This window comes from Ursus maritimus, unplaced genomic scaffold, assembly GCF_017311325.1.
Source record: "Ursus maritimus isolate PB19 unplaced genomic scaffold, ASM1731132v1 scaffold_1, whole genome shotgun sequence".
In the NCBI taxonomy this organism is placed as follows: domain Eukaryota; kingdom Metazoa; phylum Chordata; class Mammalia; order Carnivora; family Ursidae; genus Ursus; species Ursus maritimus.
The window spans coordinates 22,101,142-22,118,587 of record NW_024423343.1 but is presented as its reverse complement, the minus strand read 5'-3'; the positions used below and the strand labels follow the sequence as shown (position 1 = coordinate 22,118,587).

The 17,446-nt window shown below is 40.8% G+C and overlaps 1 protein-coding gene across 1 annotated transcript in view; it reads left to right on the top strand.

Moving 5' to 3' along the window:
- The window catches only part of VWC2L (von Willebrand factor C domain containing 2 like), a 152,130-nt gene extending 135,127 nt beyond the window's left edge, over positions 1 to 17,003 (top strand). Inside the window, exon 3 of the mRNA XM_008690502.1 lies at positions 16,732 to 17,003. Within this exon, the coding sequence (XP_008688724.1) occupies positions 16,732 to 16,880 (149 nt within the window). The 3' untranslated portion in view covers positions 16,881 to 17,003. The remainder of the gene's footprint in view (positions 1 to 16,731) is intronic.
- Positions 17,004 to 17,446: the final 443 nt, after the last annotated feature.

Sequence of the window (17,446 nt, the reverse complement as noted above, 5' to 3'; positions counted from 1 at the left end):
TATGAGGTGTTTGTTTCTTTGATTTATTTCACTTAGCATATTCCCTCTATACCCGTCTGTGTCATTGCAGCTCAATAGATGCAAAAAAAAAAGCATTTGATGAAATTCAACATCCATTTATGATAAAAAGCCATGCCACTTTGATTAGCAAGTCCTAGAACTCACTCCCTACACCACTTCCTTTTCTCCAACCCCGCAACCTTTCTTCACCATGGATTCTTTCCACTCAGCCTACAGAAAGGTACATCTCCCTGACCTTAAAAAAAAAAAAATCAAAAATAAAAGGCTTCAAAACTGATTGAATGAATACATTCCAGCTCAATAAGTTCTTCCTCTTGTCACATGGCCCACATCTCAACTTGTCTTCAAAACCAGGCTTCCTGAAGGTGAGTCTCTGTATTTTTTCCTCACATGTCACTTTTAAACCCACTGACATCCAGTTTCCTCCCCACAAGGACACGGAAGTTGCTTTGGCCTGGGGCATCCAGGACCTGCTGGATTCTAAACATGAAGTACACATTCAACTCATTTCATCCCACATCCCAGGAGCACTTGACTCCTTATCGAAACCGTCTTCTCTCTTGACTTCCAGCACATCTTCTGACATCACCTCTATGGCCATTCATTCCCAGACCTCTTCTCAGGCTTCCATTCCTCTACTCGTGACTTAACGGTTAGTTCCCTGGGGTTCCGCCAATAGTAACCTTCCCATTATTTATTCTCTCTCTTCTTAAGAGGCCACTGCCATGGATTCAATCACCATTTACATCTTGAAAACTTCTGAATGGATGCTTCCAGTTCAAATATCTCCCTTGATATTTCAACCCTCATATCCCACTACTTACTCTGACCTTATTATTAGCAAAGACATTTAAAACTCAGTATTCTAGAACTGAACTCTGGACCTTTCCCCTAAACTTCCCTATCCTGCTTTACTTCTCTCAAAGACACCACCTTCTATCTCCATATCAGCGAGGACTATAAACATTTTGTGTCCTCCTCCATCCATATTCTATCAATTCTACTTTCTTTAGTATTACCCCGGCTTGTCCTCTCTTCTCCATTCCTGTTGCCACTGGTTCATTGTAGGCCTTTCCCTTTTCCTTCTTTTTTTTTTTTTTAAGAATTTATTAGAGAGAGTGTGTGTGAGAGAGGGAGATCACAAGCAGGGGGGAAGGGTAGAGGGAGAAGTAGACTCCCCAATGAGCAGGGAGCCCGATGCGGGGCTCGATCCCAGGATCTTGGGATCATGACCTGAGCCAAAGGCTGATGCTTAACCAACTGAGCCACCCAGTTGGCCCTCCCATTTCTTTTCTGGAGCAATTACTGTTCTTTCTCCCTCCAGGCTGGGTGCCTTCCAAAGCCACCCCACACAGCAGCAGGAGGGTTTTGGCTCTAGCATAACTACGATGATGCTACCCCACCACTCAACCTTTTAGTACTTGGTTCCGTGCTTTCAACAGTGAAATCCATTCTACTCAGTGCAGCTTACAAGGTCCTCTGGCACGTGGCCAATGCCCTTCCCTCTCTTCCAGCTTTAGCTCCCTATACCCCTCCTGGGATCCTAAGCCCCAGCTACATGGAATTCCTTACATTTTTTTTCAATGAATCATAACCTCTTCTTGCTCATTCCACTAACTTACCTTGGAGTATCCTTTCCTCTCCACTACCGCTACCCTGATTCTTCACCAGCATAGCTCCCAGTCATCACACAAGATCTACTCAGTCTTCACATGTTCCAAGAAGCCTTCCTTGTCCTCAGTTTTGATTAGGTCCCTTCCTACATTCTCCCACAAAGTTCTATTTCTGTGCACTTGCCTCACTTCTGGAGCGTAAGCTCCTTGAGAGTTTACGGGAATTGGCCTTATTATCACTGTATCTCCAGCGATTGCACATAGGTGGCCTTCAATAAATGCTTTTGAATAAATGAATAAACTATCCTTAATAATTGATATCTGGGCATTGGCAGTTTCTGGGAAGGAAGCAGATTTGGGGATATCTTTGAGATAAGAATGGCAATGTTTGCACCTAACGTGGACTATCTGGATCCTTCTTCTCTCCACCCACCCCACTTCTAAATGTTTCCTCTAAATTCAAGGAAAAACCATTTGCATAGGCAAGAATAAAATCAAGATTTCTAGACTCCTTGGGGGGGGGTGCAGTGAGCTGGGCTGTAAGCAGGTCTTAAATCTATAATTGTTTTTTATTTATTTGCTTGTTAGTGCATGAAACTGTTTTCCTATTTTCAGAGAACTCAACGGGCTCTTCAGTAATATTTTTTCCATACAAAACCTCAATAATTTTCCTACCTGGAAATAAATATTGATGTCTAAAGTCCATTTATGTTTATGATAAAAGGCCAGGGTCTCAATGCATGATCTGAATGACCATACAAAACATATTCTTGGAGACAAAATTGCACGTCTGAGTGTCTCAGTACATCAGCAATGCAGAGAGTCCCTCCTAAAGCTCAGTTTGGACGGTGGTTTATTCTGCTGCAATTCAAGCTTGGGCCAAACTGATTGTTTTTCTGGTTTAAATTGCATTGTGGACCTCAAGGAAAAGAACATAAACAGTTGGCAAATTTACAGCCTTTAAACAAAATTGCCTTAACTTGAGGGGATTCCCTTAATATTGCTTATGATTTTTTTTCTCCCTTTTTAAGAACTTTCCCATTTCACAGGGGTTCAGAACATGAAGTGTGACACACAGGATGTGCTTCAAGCTGAAGTTCTCATAAAACAACGACAACACCACCACCACAACAATCTTCTTCACGTAAATCCCTAATGCATTGGATACCACAGTCAAAGTATAGTTTAGGACCTGAAATGACAAATCTCAGATAATGTTGTTTCACTTTCCATCAACACTATAATTCTGTCCACAAAACTAGCCTACAATAATCTTAGGCCAGGGATCCGTACCAGAAGGACTTTCAGTAAATACAAAATAACCTTCACTCGCTTTGTTCTCCAGCTTAATTCCTTTGTCTACAATTTCAACCACGCTCTTGTTAATAACTCCCTTCCCTTTGCTCCTGTCATCACATGCCTGCCCAAAACCCAAAGCTGGAGAATAGCTAACACTTACAGAGTGCATACAATATGCTAACTATTCTCAGTACTTTGTGGGTATCAACTCACTTAGTAATCACAACAATCCTATCAGGTGGCTACTCTTACTGCTCCCAGGTCACAGATGAGGAAATGGAGGCACAGAGAGAATCAGTGACTCACCTAAGGTCACAGGGCTATTCAGTGATGACTGCCTGCCTGGGGCACTCTTTCTTGATATTGGTGAGGTCCAGTGGGGACAAATACACAATCAAATTGGTACCATTACATGTGGTCACCATCCTCATCTGGACCTTCAAATTGTTCAATTTCATTATGTTTCCCTAGTCATCCTTTCCATTCTCCCAAAAGACTGCCTCAGTCCCTCCGTTTCCTCACCTTCTCCCTCCACTCAGCAGATTAGTGCCCCCTCCTTACTGCCAAGAGGAAACAGAAATTATCCGAAACTCCTTCAGCTTCTTATTGCCTATTACCATGGAAGAGGTTCTCCATCTGCCATCTAAGACAGAATCCCATGCTCTCTGGCTTTCTCATAGACTCTGTTCTATCAAGTATTCTTCCCAGCCCTCTGACCCTGCTTTTTTATATTCAACCTCTCTCTTCCCGCTGTTTCTTCATCAGCATTTAAACATGTTTATCTCACTCATCTTAAACCCTGGCCTCATAGAGCTACTGCCTGGACTTCATGTCTGTATCTCCCTTCCTGTCCACCCATTCCTCAATCTTCTGTGGCCTGACTTTTGCCTTCACTACTCCACAGAAATTGCTCTTGTGAGTCACCAATAACCTTGTCTCTGCCCAGATATCAGTTGCCTCCAACTCTTCTGTCTGCTCCTTAAATGATGATGGTGCCCTAGACTCTCTTCCTGTGCTACACCAAGCTCCAGGGAAACCATGGCTACTCCTCTGGCTTCAATTACCATCCATTTACCAGACACTCCCAATTCTCTCTGCCCAGCTCAGTCAGTTCTGTTCTGCTATTCATCTCCACTTAGATGATTCATGTGTACGTAACTCCAAATTTCCTAACACTAACTACATTCTCTTTTCCCCTTCCCCCAAATTCTGTTTATTCATCGGTGTTCCATATCCTTGCTTAAATCATTTCTACTTTATTTCACACATTTGGTCTACCACCAAATCATGTTGATCCCACCTCCGAAATACTGCTCAAATCCACTCTTTGCTCTCTATTGCCAGGGCCCCACCCTAGTCTAGACCATGATTCTCTTTGCCTGGACTAATTCAAGAACTGATTAAATTGGTCTACTTCTGCAACAGGGCCCTCACCTCTGCTCAACTCATCCTCATTGAAGCCAGTGTATACTATTTAAAAAGTAAATCTGGTGATGTCATGGTTTCGATTGCCCTTCAGATGAAATCCAAAATCCAAAATATTGTTAAAAAAAAAAAAAGAAAACATTAAGAACTAGCTCCTACCTATGTCTCTATTTTTGTCCTTGATCGTCCCTCTCACTGACTCTCTGCAGAATCTCAAATGCTTCCCTATGTGCCAAGGTTTATTGCACTTAGAAGCAGTTCATATGTCACTCCTTTGTCCCTTCCTCCCATTATCACCCATCACTTCCTTAAAGCACCCTTCTCTGACTTCTAGACTAGATTAAATCCCCTTAATAGGCGTACTCTTCATTTTATTTTTCATAAATTTTATCCCATTATTTATATTCAATATCTACCCATGCTATATGCATATAAAAAGGAAATATGTCTATCCGGTTGAAATTATATTTCTAGACTAAAATGTTTCCAGACTAGACTCTCATTATACTATTTTTTACTAATCGTGTCATCATTTCTGTGTCATAGTTATCAGCTATCTAGATGGACACTAAAGAAAATGTCACTTTGTTACTTAATTTACTCGTGGCATGTCTAATAATATATTACTTTGAGAATCATGGAAATGTTAGTTGGGCATCTTTGGTCATATAACCCAATAATGAAATAATCTGCCTATCATATTTTTTTCCAGTTGCAAGGCATTTTGTGTCTTCAAACATAGAGAATGAAAATGGAAAGTTTTCTCTTTACCTCTATTATGAAATGTGGTGTGTGTGTGTGTGTGTGGTGATGCCCACTTTGTTGATAAGCATATCCCCCATCTTATGCCCCTCTCCCCAACAAGGATGTGAGTTCCATTTTAGTGTGTTCACTCAAGCATATTATTTTAAGGAAATGAAAATAGGTTTGCAATTTTTCATCAATGAAGTAGGCAATTTTCAAAGATACTAAATTAGCTGTCAGAAGTAGAAAGTTTGTTGCTTAAAGAAAGTTTATATTTTATATGAAAGTTGGACAAAACTGAGTAATACAAGCTTTTCTAACCTGTTTCTAGCCCAAAGATAAATATATACTATTTTCTTTCCAGTGATAACCAACTTGTTTTTTTTGGAAAGTGAGGTCATTAAAGCATCCAAATGGTTCCAAATGCCAAGTTTCACACACGATTCTTTGATTCTCAAAGCTGTCATGTGGGTAAAAATCACACTTATCAAAGAAACACGATAATGACAGCTCAGAGGCTGTGCTGAAACTTGAAAGTAATTGAACCATTTAACCACCATTTACTTGCTCAAAATTTCTCCTCAGGACTGACCCCATGGCTAAAAGCCTATGTTCTTGTAGCATGATGAATTCATTGCTTTTTGGATGAGCTCAGTCTATTTTGAGGCATCTTCCAAAACTCAGACTGACTATGCTATCTTCCTGGTGCCCAATGGTAAGGTTTTTATCCAAGGTCTCCCTTATCCTAAAGTAGTGGTTCTCAAATGTTAGCCCACATCAAAATCACCTGAAATGTTTGTTAAAACGCAGACTGTGGGTTCCATAGCCAGAGGTTCTGATTCAGTTGGCACCTGGCGTGGCTGGAGAATTTGCATTTCAAAGATGTTCCCAGTGATGCTGATGATCAAGGGCCCACGCTGAGAATCCCTGTCCTGAAAATATGCCCTTTTCCACAACACCTAACACTCTTTCCTACCAGATTTATGTAAACGTTAGTTTCGTCTGGGCCATTACTAACACCTTATTATCCTGTAATTCCTCAATGCTGGTACTAACAGAAATATCATGAAAGCCACACATGTCATTTTAAGTTTTCTAAATTTAATTTTAAATTTAAACAACTTTTTTAAATAATTGTTTTAATTAGCCACTTTAGAAAAGTAAAGAAGGGATGAATTTTAATAATATATTTTACTGAACTCAATATACCAGTATTTCCATCCAACATTTAATAGACATAGTATGTGTTAATCAGCTATTCTACTTGTTTTTTCTTATGTTCAAAGACATAGTAAATCTTTGAAATCTGATATTTCTTACACTTACAGCACATCTCATTTTGGACTAGCCACATTTCCAGTGTCCCATAGGCACACATGGCTAGTGGCTACTGTAATAAACAGTACAGCCATAAACTTTTAGATTCAGGAAAATGAATATTGAGAGTTCTGCTAGGTCTTCCCCTTTTTATGACTTTTACTGCATTTCCGCACCTCTAAATGGGACTGTCTGCTGCATTATCAATTTATAACAGGTTTTAAGAGGAAAAAAGGAACCATTACATCATTAAATATACACAGTGATTTTAAAACGCAACGCCAATGTAAGAATTCTGTTTTTATACACACAACCATATGAACTTGCACAAATCATGATGCACTTGTTTTTCTTCTGCCCCTTTTTCCTAGTCATCTCCTCCCCCATCAGCAATCCCTCCCTCCAGCAAGATAATCCACGTTAACAAGGTAGTATTGGTACTTCTTTATTTTTCCTCTATTTGCATACAATCCTATACCAACAAACAGAAGTTTATCTACATTTGTTTTATTAAAATAGGATCATATTGTACCCACCTCTCTGTATAATGCCTTTCTTATTCAATAAGAGCTCAAGAAAATCTCTGCAAGTCAGTAGGAGAGTGTAATTCATTCTTTTTAATGGCTACTGAAGAATATGGAGCAGCTCATATAATTCATTCAATATGTCCATTATTAGCGGGCATTTATACTTATCCTTTTTGTTCTTAAGAAAAATGCTGTAGAAGGTTGAATAGATGATAGACGGATGGAAGGACAGAGAAATAATTCAGATATTTAGATATATTTAGATATACAGATATCGCTGCCTATTCTGCCTTTTACCATACAATCTTTGTTAGCCTGTAACTTCGATTTTCTCCCACCATATCTGGGCCCTTTCTTTCCAACAAACAAAACCAGTTATCATTAGCAGTCCAAACAGACCAGTTTAAATCATTTTTCTAATGAATCCTTCCACAGTCAACAGCTAGCTCAAGCTAATAGATCTCCCCTAATTCTCCCCAGTGATGCTCTTTATTCAGGTGTTCTTTTTATCTGTCTAGCTTCCTGGTAGTAAACAAGCCTGGGGAAAATCCATGTGGAAATGATTTTATTGTTGTATTGTCACTTACTTTGCAAAAAAAAAAAAAAAAAATATATATATATATATATACACACACACACACATATACACACACACTAATTGGCATTAGTAAGATTAATTTTTTCACTGATATTCTAATTTTTTAAATTACTCTAGAAGTCAAAAGGCCTGGAATCCATATCCTGCCCAAAGTAGCCTAGATTGTAACTCAGGTAATAATAATAATAATAATAATAATAATAACAATAACAATCAGCATAATAAATAGCAATATTTATCAAATATCAGTATGTGACAGGCACCTTTCTAAGTACGTTACATGTATTAATTCATTTCCTTTTTCAAAATCTCCGTAAGACAGGTATACTCATTTCAGTTTGTTCCCACTTTACAGCTGGGGACCCAAAGATCACACCTCCAGTAAATGGCAGAAATGGGATTGAAACAGAGAGGGTATGACTCGAGGCCTAATCTCCTTACCTAGTAAATAAGTAGTAAATCACCTCATCTCCTCTCCCTTTGAACCTCAGTGCCCTCACCTGTCAGGTGGATACACTAATATCAGTTCTTCCTAACTTTAGGACTGCTGAGACTATGAAAGTTATCTGAAACCCATTAAAAGCTCTAACAAGGGGAGGGAGTCTTACTGCAGCTTGGAAAATTGGGTAGGACTATTTCATCATTTGAAGCACAAACTGAGCAGATAAAATGTCCTACACAATAGCAAATTAAGCCATGTTCTGACCACACATCCTTCTGAAGGTGAGCCTGGACAGGTATGTCCCACTAATGCAGGGTGTGAACTAAGCCTGATTCTCCCAGCCTGCCGATGCACCCGGAATGAGAGAAAGAGCAGCCAAACCAATTTATAATATTCCACTTCATCCAGATCTTTTACCCTATTGTGGAGCTTGACCACGTCCTTCCTCTCTCCGCTCCGCTCCTTGCATTTTACTTAATTGGAGCACCAGGCTATAAATCTTACATACTTAAGGGCCAGAAAACTCTCCGGAGCTCTCACACTGAAATTTGTGTGGGAGTTCAGCGATATTGAATTTTCAAATAAAATGATTAACAGGCACCTGTAGGGCAGCCTCAGAGAAAACAATCCTTCCTGAATCTTGCCACCTTAATCTGAGGAAGCTTTTTGTTCTGAGGTTTAATAAAATGGTTGGAAAGTAACGTAGGGATGGGTGACTAAAAGCAGGCAGAGAGAGGCACCGCATTCTCCAGGCTGGAAACTCCCTTCAGCGACTAACTGCCCTCTGTCCAGGCCTGACAGGGCTATTGGAACATGATACCGGGGAGGTTTCAGTCACTTAAATTTTAACTGCAATCAGCTCCCATTACTATTTTTTTAAGAAACATTTTCTCCAAGATTGTAATAGTTGGAAATGGGCGTACACCTGATCAGAAAGCCTATTTGCTTTTCCATAGCATAATGACATCTATCGGACTTCATGAAGCAGAGAATTAAAATCAGTTAAAAGGAAGAACATAATCCAATCCAGTTCTACCCACAGACTGAGGCCTACAAGCCTACTATTTGCCGAAACACTGATTTAGATGCCCTGCCAAAGAAATATAGAATGTTTATGGCCTCACACAATAGGAATCTGCCTCATTTATACAGCAGGAAGATCGTTTACAACCAATTTCTAAAAGACACCAAGCGTCAATAATAAATTTTCAAATCAAGGCCAGAAATTGCAATACTCAAAAGGGGACCATTAAGCAACATGAAGTTGTTGTCAGAAGGAGGATTTTCAGGGGCGCCAAACCAATTTATAATCCGGAAGCATCTATAAAGTAGTCATGGCCAGCCTTGTTTTCCTAGTCTCTGGGAAGGAGGAGGCTTGGCTGTAAAGAGGATCTGGGTCGACAAGCAACAAGGACAGGGCATCTCCTCCTGAGATGTCTCAGGGCCGGCCTGGCTGCCCTCCAAGATGATGGCTAGAACCACACTGCCTCCTCGGCCACATCTGTTTCTTAGGAGCAATTCCCACTTTGCAGTTACAGAGAAGAGGTTGAATAAAGCTGCTAGAGGGGCCACTTCTCTGCTCCATGTGGGGATTTTGTAGCCAAATCTTCCCCTTTACATTCACCCTTTTGCCTATTTACCCCTTTACCCACACACTCACACACACACACAGACGCACACATACACTTCTCTCTCCCTCCGCCCCCTTTGAGCAATAGGAATTTAAATATCCTAGCCTTTTCTCTCTAATACGTCCCACGACATCCTGAATGCTATTAAAACTTAGAGGAAAGGAAAAGTAGCTCCTACTCACAGAAAAGATTGACTTCTGGGAGGAAACACAGCAGCGTGGCTGTGTATCCCAGTTCCATCCCTTACCCACTATGTGGCTTTCTCAAAGTCACTTGCAACATTTCTAGGTCTCATTGTCTCTCTTATAAAACAAACAAAATACTAGTTCATGTGAGGAAGAAATAAGGCTGTTCATGAAAATTCTTAAACAGAATTCAAAAAGTATTAACTGAATTCAGTAACGTCACCTGGATTTGGATCTTGTCCGAGTTCCCTGTGACAGAAAGCTGGGAGTCAGAACAGGAGAGTGTTCGATTCTGACTGGGGTTGGAGAGGAAATAACGGTGAGCATAAAGACTGTCCTCAAGGGAAGTAGTCAGCCAGGGGTCAGACTAGGAGAGCTGAAATGTAAGCTCTCTTGCTGTGTGTTCTCTGCCTTGTATCAAGTCCCTTAATCCCTCTGAGCTGCACTTCCCTCACCTGGGCAATGGGATCTGTGATCACCCCCTTACAGCATTAGGGTGAGTATGAAATAAGAAAACATATATAAACATGCTCTGTCAACTATAAAGAATTTTCCCACTCCCAGTCTGGCCCTCAACTACACTGTCTTGCTTCCTTTCTTCAGGGACGGACTTGGAACAGCCATGTTTGTTTCTGTGCTTTGTATCAGGATCCACCCCTACTAGAATATCAACTCCCTGAGGGCAGAAACTTTGTCTATTAACACCTATATCACTCATGTTTAGAGAAATCTTGTTCTGAATATTTATTTTGTGTTCTGATTGCTAGACAAACATACTGGCAGTCAATCCAGGAAATAACTCGAGTGGGTAAAGTTTGCTTCACTTAACAGCTCTCCTCCTCCTCCTTAGCATCAGAACTTTCCTATGACTGGGGAACCTTCTATGCAGAAAGAAAGCCTATCTCTCCCTAGAGAAGTTACAACTACTGGGTTTTTGTGTTCCAGCTTCCCTTGCCGCTAGGGAGCAGGCACTTGACTAACCTCTATCCCCAGGCTCACCTGCTGTAGACTTTGAGCTGTAAACTAGTAAATTCGAGAAGGGTAGGACCACCATCTCCATTATGGCAAGACTAGTGAGAGAGGCAGCTGTGCTGACGGTTCCAGCAGCAGCATCCAGGGTCCTGGGTTGGTGATACTGAGGAAGCAAGCTGCTTTACCTGCAGCCAAGGGGTAGTTTTACTGAGTCACATCTGTGGCATGAGTTTGGCCCTTGCTCCTGAATGTATAACCTCCAAGCTTTGTTCTTTTGGGCATTCTGGATATGCTCTATAAAAAACTTCCTTTAATTAGTGTATTTTAAGCTTAAAGTATCTAGACATGGTTTTGTTGTTTGACTGATAGGATCCTCTCCCCCCAAACAGCCCAGTATCTCCACCAGATTGCGCATGATCCTGGTCCCCTAAGGAACTCCTACTAAGTTGTCCCACTAGAAATTACATCCCCTCTCCAGTCTTTCTCCTTCCCCCAGATCAAACTGCACATTTCCTGGAGCATTTTCCCTTAGGACCTTACTTTGTATTGGAATAACATGATCGAGTAACTTAAGCCAATGTGTTAATTGCTGACACTAATTTAATATTACCCCAGCATCTCGGCAGATACTTTTAATGCATCAAAGCAAAGGAGAAAGGAATGTGTTTTTACCATCACCCAGTGCCAGGTCCTGTGAGTGTTCTACTTTTTGTCTGCAATCTCAAAGGTCCCGCCTCCATCAAGACATATCATGTCTCATCCAACCATGGGTGCCCCGTGGACCAACCATACAATGACACTGGTGCAGTTTATTGAATCAATGTCTTTACTTCATGATTATAGATGTATACATGCATGTGCACGCACATGTGCACGCACGCACGCACACACTCCTACTTAAAATGCTTCAATGGCTCTCCATTGCCAATATAATGTCAACAAGATTATAAAATTCGTGAGCACTTAACAATTGGCTCTTGCAAGCCAATATGAACCACCAGTTCCAGCACACCACTGTTCTCCCAGCCACTTCCTACTATACACATCACTCTAACCCCACAGCTTTTTCCGCTTCCTCAGTGAGTCACACCCTCCCTTCTCCCGCCTGCCCCCACACACACATTTCCATGGACCCATAGTACAAGTTCTCTGCTACAACCTTCCACAGCTCTGCGATCCTCTCCTTCCCAACCTTATTTCAGATTATGCATTTGTTCCTCCATGCAACCATTGTGATGTTTAACATCATAAGCAAGCATGGATCTGCAGGAGATGCGATCAGAGTTGCTATAGACTTCCTTTTCTGTGTAGCTTCTCTGTACCCTTTAAAGCAGGAAATTGCAGGGCTTAGCAAGAAAGAGGATTTTAGTGGCTGAGCAAGTCTGCTCAGTTCTTACAACCACAAATACGACAGAATCTATTTTCTCCTGGTTTCTTTGATTACTGAAGCTGGAAGAGATCACTCCAAATGCTTTCCCTCTGATCACCATACTCTATGCAGATGCCTCATAAGCCATCTCTCCAAGGCTGAAGCATGAAGATGGGAAAAACGTCCTGCCGGAAAGAACAGGTGCAGGTTCCTCGTGGCCACACCACCGGAAAAGCTCTGCTTTTATATATTCCATATATTGCTCTCCCTTAGAAGATTTCTTTTGAATAATTTCTATTATGGAAAAGAAAATGTTCACAAACCAGTTTTTATAGTATAAGTGTGCAAAATTAAGTACTTAAAGAAATACAGAATAATAAAGAAAACTACATTTCATGGAAAAATTTTTTGTGTAGAAGTAGCTCTAGTCTGCTTTTCCCTCTTCCCTCCTTGCTCCAACTCCCAGTAAATATTTGAATTGCCTTTCCAATTCTATTGCATTTCCAAAAACATGAATCCTTTCTGAGACTAGACCATATGGGGTCCCATTAGTATTTGGGTTATACAGTGCTTAAGGTCACATAGCTAATCACAGAACCATGACTTGAACCAGGACTCTTGAGTCATAGTTCACTTTCATTCTGCTTCTCGTTGGTATACTCCTAATACCAGTGGGAATTTCACTCACTGCTGCCCAAAGGAAAACCAAAGCCTCACTATCCAAGCAACTTCTCCATGGGAAATTTCTTTTAGTTGTTAGACAAATTGTGTTTTCTGGAGACTATAAGGTTACACAATATAAAACCAATAAATCTGATAAAGATTTATAGAAAAACAGTCTCATTACTATTTAGCCATCAGGCTTCTTAACTCAGCATGCTTCCTCAATACTAAAACCAACCGGACTTCTAAATTCTGATCAGAAGCTCAGGATTTGGGCAATGGAAGCCAGCAATGCGCTCCTAGGCATCTGCCTCTTTTTGCAGAAAATTAAAAGCATTCTATAGATCGGAGAAATTTGAGTTCATATCCCACTGATGCCACTTCCTAGACATGTGATCTCTGGCAAGTTATTTTCTATTTCTGAGGCTCAGAGATAGCCATGTAAACCACGTAAGGTGCATTAAAGGTGAGCATGTGCACCTTACGTGGCTAATTGGAAAGATTAAGTGAGACTGTTGACAAATATTTCTATACCAATATTACTAGGACTAAGCCTGATATATATGTAAGGCCTGATCTTTCAGTTCAGAAAATAATTTCGTTTCCATTATATAACTAGCTAGTTCATACTATTTAATTCAATTAGATAAAGATTTCCTGCGTTTTTAATGTGTGGCAAACACGGTGTTAGGCCTGGACCATAAGAAATGACAGATATTCAGATCCTGTTTTTAAGGAACTGACAGAAGACACCTCGTGTGTTCTTAAAGATGTCTGAGAGAGGAGATCTCACCACACAGCTGGCTACTCAGGTCTCATTTCTCCGAGCGATTCCTGTGTGTGTGTGTGTGTGTGTGTGTGTGTGTGCTTCCAATTCCTTGAGAATCAATGTATCTCCATCTCCTCTTATTTTAGGTGTCAGAAGGAAGAACAGTTGGTCACCATTCTTCACATAATAAGCCTTAATTCCCTGAGAGTTATCGAGTTATTCCTCTGTCTTCTCTTTGGAGATTAAGTAATTTCAATCCCTTTAACCTTCTCTCACAGGTCCTATTTGCCAGCCTTCAGTTTAATCATTCCACTGCTCCCCTCTGGAATCTCTCCAAGTCTTCTGCACTAAATATTTTGCTTTTGCTGTTGAGTTTACTCTTCTAAGCAACTTATTCTTCCACACAAACCAAGACAAAAGAAAGCATCTCCCAAAGAAAAGAAAGAGAATAGGTACAAGGACAGATGCACGGAAGGAGCTCACATAGCACACTCATACACTTGAAGCCCAAGTAACATTTGCTGTCACCACTATTGAGGAGGGAGGGACGAAAGCAGGACAGTTTCTAAATAGCGCCAACCACTCTGCTTGACAGTTATCTAAATTACTTTTAAGCAGGTAAGACTATTAAACACAAACTTGAGGCTTTAGTTACACCTGAAATTCTCAGAAGGGTGCTAATAAAATTACTGTTAATGAGATCAAACAGGAATTTTGGATTCTGTAAAATACCTCTGGCCGTCAAGTCGGCCATTGAGGTGGTTATGTTATTTATAGGCAGTGACTTTGTTCATTCCTGGCAAAGTGCAAAGGATCTTTCTTTGCATTCTGTCAATCAATATAAATTAATATTTTCTGAGCTGAGAAAGCAGGAAATTCTAAGGGGCTCTTAAGAAATGATTTAGAGAGGCTGATCAAATGCACACTGATCACAGTGTGACACCAACACATGCAGAAAGGAGTGGATAGGAAAACTAGAGCTCTAGTAAAATCTCTCTCTCAAGACATCCACAGTGACTTGCCAGAAATCATTCACAAAGATCCTTCCTGCTTTTTTCTCTTATTGTGCTATTGAGATGAACCCGAGCCTTGCGAGCCAGCAGAATGCCTCTGCTTACACACGTACACACACACTCAAGGTTCTGCTGACGAGTTTCCAAGTCCCCTCAAGAAACTGAGAAACTCTTCAGTAGATCACATTCTGCCTGTTTCAGGGACTTCTTTGTTTTGGAACCACTGTTTAGAAACTTTTTTTTTTTCTTTCCCCATCTGTTAAGGAAAAAAGTATACAACTGGGTGAAAAGAAAAGAAGTGAGGAGGTAGAGAGAGAAACTACTGCTTCCTCTGGGGTGGGTCCAGGCAAACAGGTGGTAGTGGTCATCGAGTTTGATTCCTGAAGCTAGTTTGGCTCTGTCCAGATCCTGGCTGGTCTAGAACTGGCTGGGCTGAGAGAGGTCTGTCAACAACAGCCATGAGACAACCAACTACATTCTAAAAAAGCCTCCTTGCCAAGTTCTCTGCAGATTCCCTCTATTCTGGGTCCAGAACAAATTAAAGATTTCATGTGGCATCTTCCCAGGGAGGTGTAGCCCCAAAGACCGTTCAACCTATCAAACAATGACTTAAATTCCAAAACAGTGACCCTTAAATAATCAGCAGTTGGGACGACCAGGAGCTTATAACCACAGCATCATAACAAGAAGCACCATCCTGGGTAAGAGCAGACAGTTTGCTAGCTGTTTAATTGTCAGTGATGACCCATTATATCCCTCTGACTCTTGCTGGTTGGTTCTCCATGAGAACCAGGCATAGGCACATGCCCCGGGGTGTTTGGCCACCAAATGTAGGAAAGGCCTAGGTATACAAAGGCCATTGGCAAGTGTATCCACAACTGAGGTCTGGGAGCTCTAAAACAATGGATGATTAAAGCCCTAGCATATTAAACAGATTTGTGTGGATACATTATAACTTCATAGTTGCCATTTTTATACAAGATTTCAATTATGAAGTGGAACTACAAATCACCCCTGATTTCATTTATTTGGTGGTAAAGGTAATCTCGTAAATTCTTATCAAGCAGTAAGAAACTGAAAGTAGAGCATGGATACTGATGTATGTTACTTTGTAGTGGTTATGGAAAGTGGCCAGGAATGCTGGGTTGATAAATCATGAGTAGACAGAATTCCCTCTCTTTATCCAAATATGTACCTCAGAGACATATACTAAATTGTTTCAAAGAAACAGCAATTTGCACCACCCCACCGCACCTTGGGAAGCAATTTTTATTCCATTTGATTTTGAGAAATGGTATCACCAATACCAAATACTGGCATTTGCAGATTGGGAAGAAAGAGAAAGTAAGGGAAAGGAGAGAAAGAGAAGTGAAAAACTAAGATCGGTGAATTTAAAAAATACCCATCTATACTGAGCAGGTGACATTTTCAGTAAAGCTTTTCTGAATCTGAAAAAGTAAAATAAAATTCCTGCTGACTTTCAAAAGCCAACCATTTAGGTCATTCTTTAAAAAAAAAAAAATAGATAGCCAGCAGATTAAAGGAGCTCCATTTGTAAAAATCAAATGAAGCTCTAACAAAGCTTGTTTGGGACATGAATAAATCATCTGGTCATGAATTATTTATTGTTATCAAGAAATAAGCTGGGGATTCCAGGAACTGGGCTTTGGGGAGGTGCTGAAGCCAGGCAATGAGTGAGTTCATTGTCACCTACCCACCACGGGAAGTGAGAGGACAGGCCACGGGGTACCATCACCTGACGCAGACCACGCTAGACCCCCCACTTGAGTTTCAGGGGATGCTTCAGCTGCATTTGCACCCCAGAAGATAAAGCAAATAGAGTTTGATCCATAGAATCATACTTTAGAAAACTGCAAGTACTGGGTAACAGACAAGATTTTCTGAGCATTGGATCTTTTTTTTAAATACACATGGGGAATACGAGCTGTGTGCAAAAGAGTAAAGGTGGATGGTTTACATTTAAAGGAGACGCCGAGAAAATACCTTAGTATTAACTGTGGAGAATAGTCTGACCTACTCATTCCTGGCTTTGGGGGTTGGCTTTCTTACTGGGGTCGGGGATGGAAGAGAAAAAGGGAGCCCCTGAGATTAATCAACTAATCAACGTATATGTGTGTTCCAGGTCCAAACTGCTTTGCAGGAACGACAATAATCCCAGCTGGCATTGAAGTGAAAGTGGATGAATGTAACATCTGTCACTGTCACAACGGGGACTGGTGGAAGCCTGCTCAGTGTTCAAAACGCGAATGCCAAGGCAAGCAGACTGTGTAGGACAAACTCCCAACCGAGGAAGAGTTCTTAGGAGAGGATGCTATGGCTTCTACACTGCACATGTTTGAAACAAAACAAAACCAACAAAAAGACTCCTGCCAGCTACAACAGGGTCACCAGCAAAACCTTTTAGGGTTGACAAAAGTGAATATTTTACTAAGAGGAAATTTCTCTCTTTCTCTCTTGCTATATAAAATATATATAGTATATAGCTATCGAAACCGCTTTTGTAATTATCCGTGCTTGATGGTGACTTGACCACTGGATTTCTGAAACTAAAAGGAAGAAACAGCCTTGTATAGGCTCCTTCTCTGGTGACACCTCTAGCCTGCCAGCTCGCCGTCCACCGATCTGCTTCATTTTTACTCTTCTGTACATCATCACCCATGGCATTTCTCTCTTGTAGAATTTCTTTTTCATATTTAGAGTCCAAGGGGCCAGATTTGACTGCACAGTTCAGTTTGGAGTGTTGTCATATAAGCTTTAGTAAAGGGATATCAGGGGTGAGGACCCTTCCTGACCAGGAAGACGCAAATGCATCTGACCCATCACTTCCCTCGGGTGAA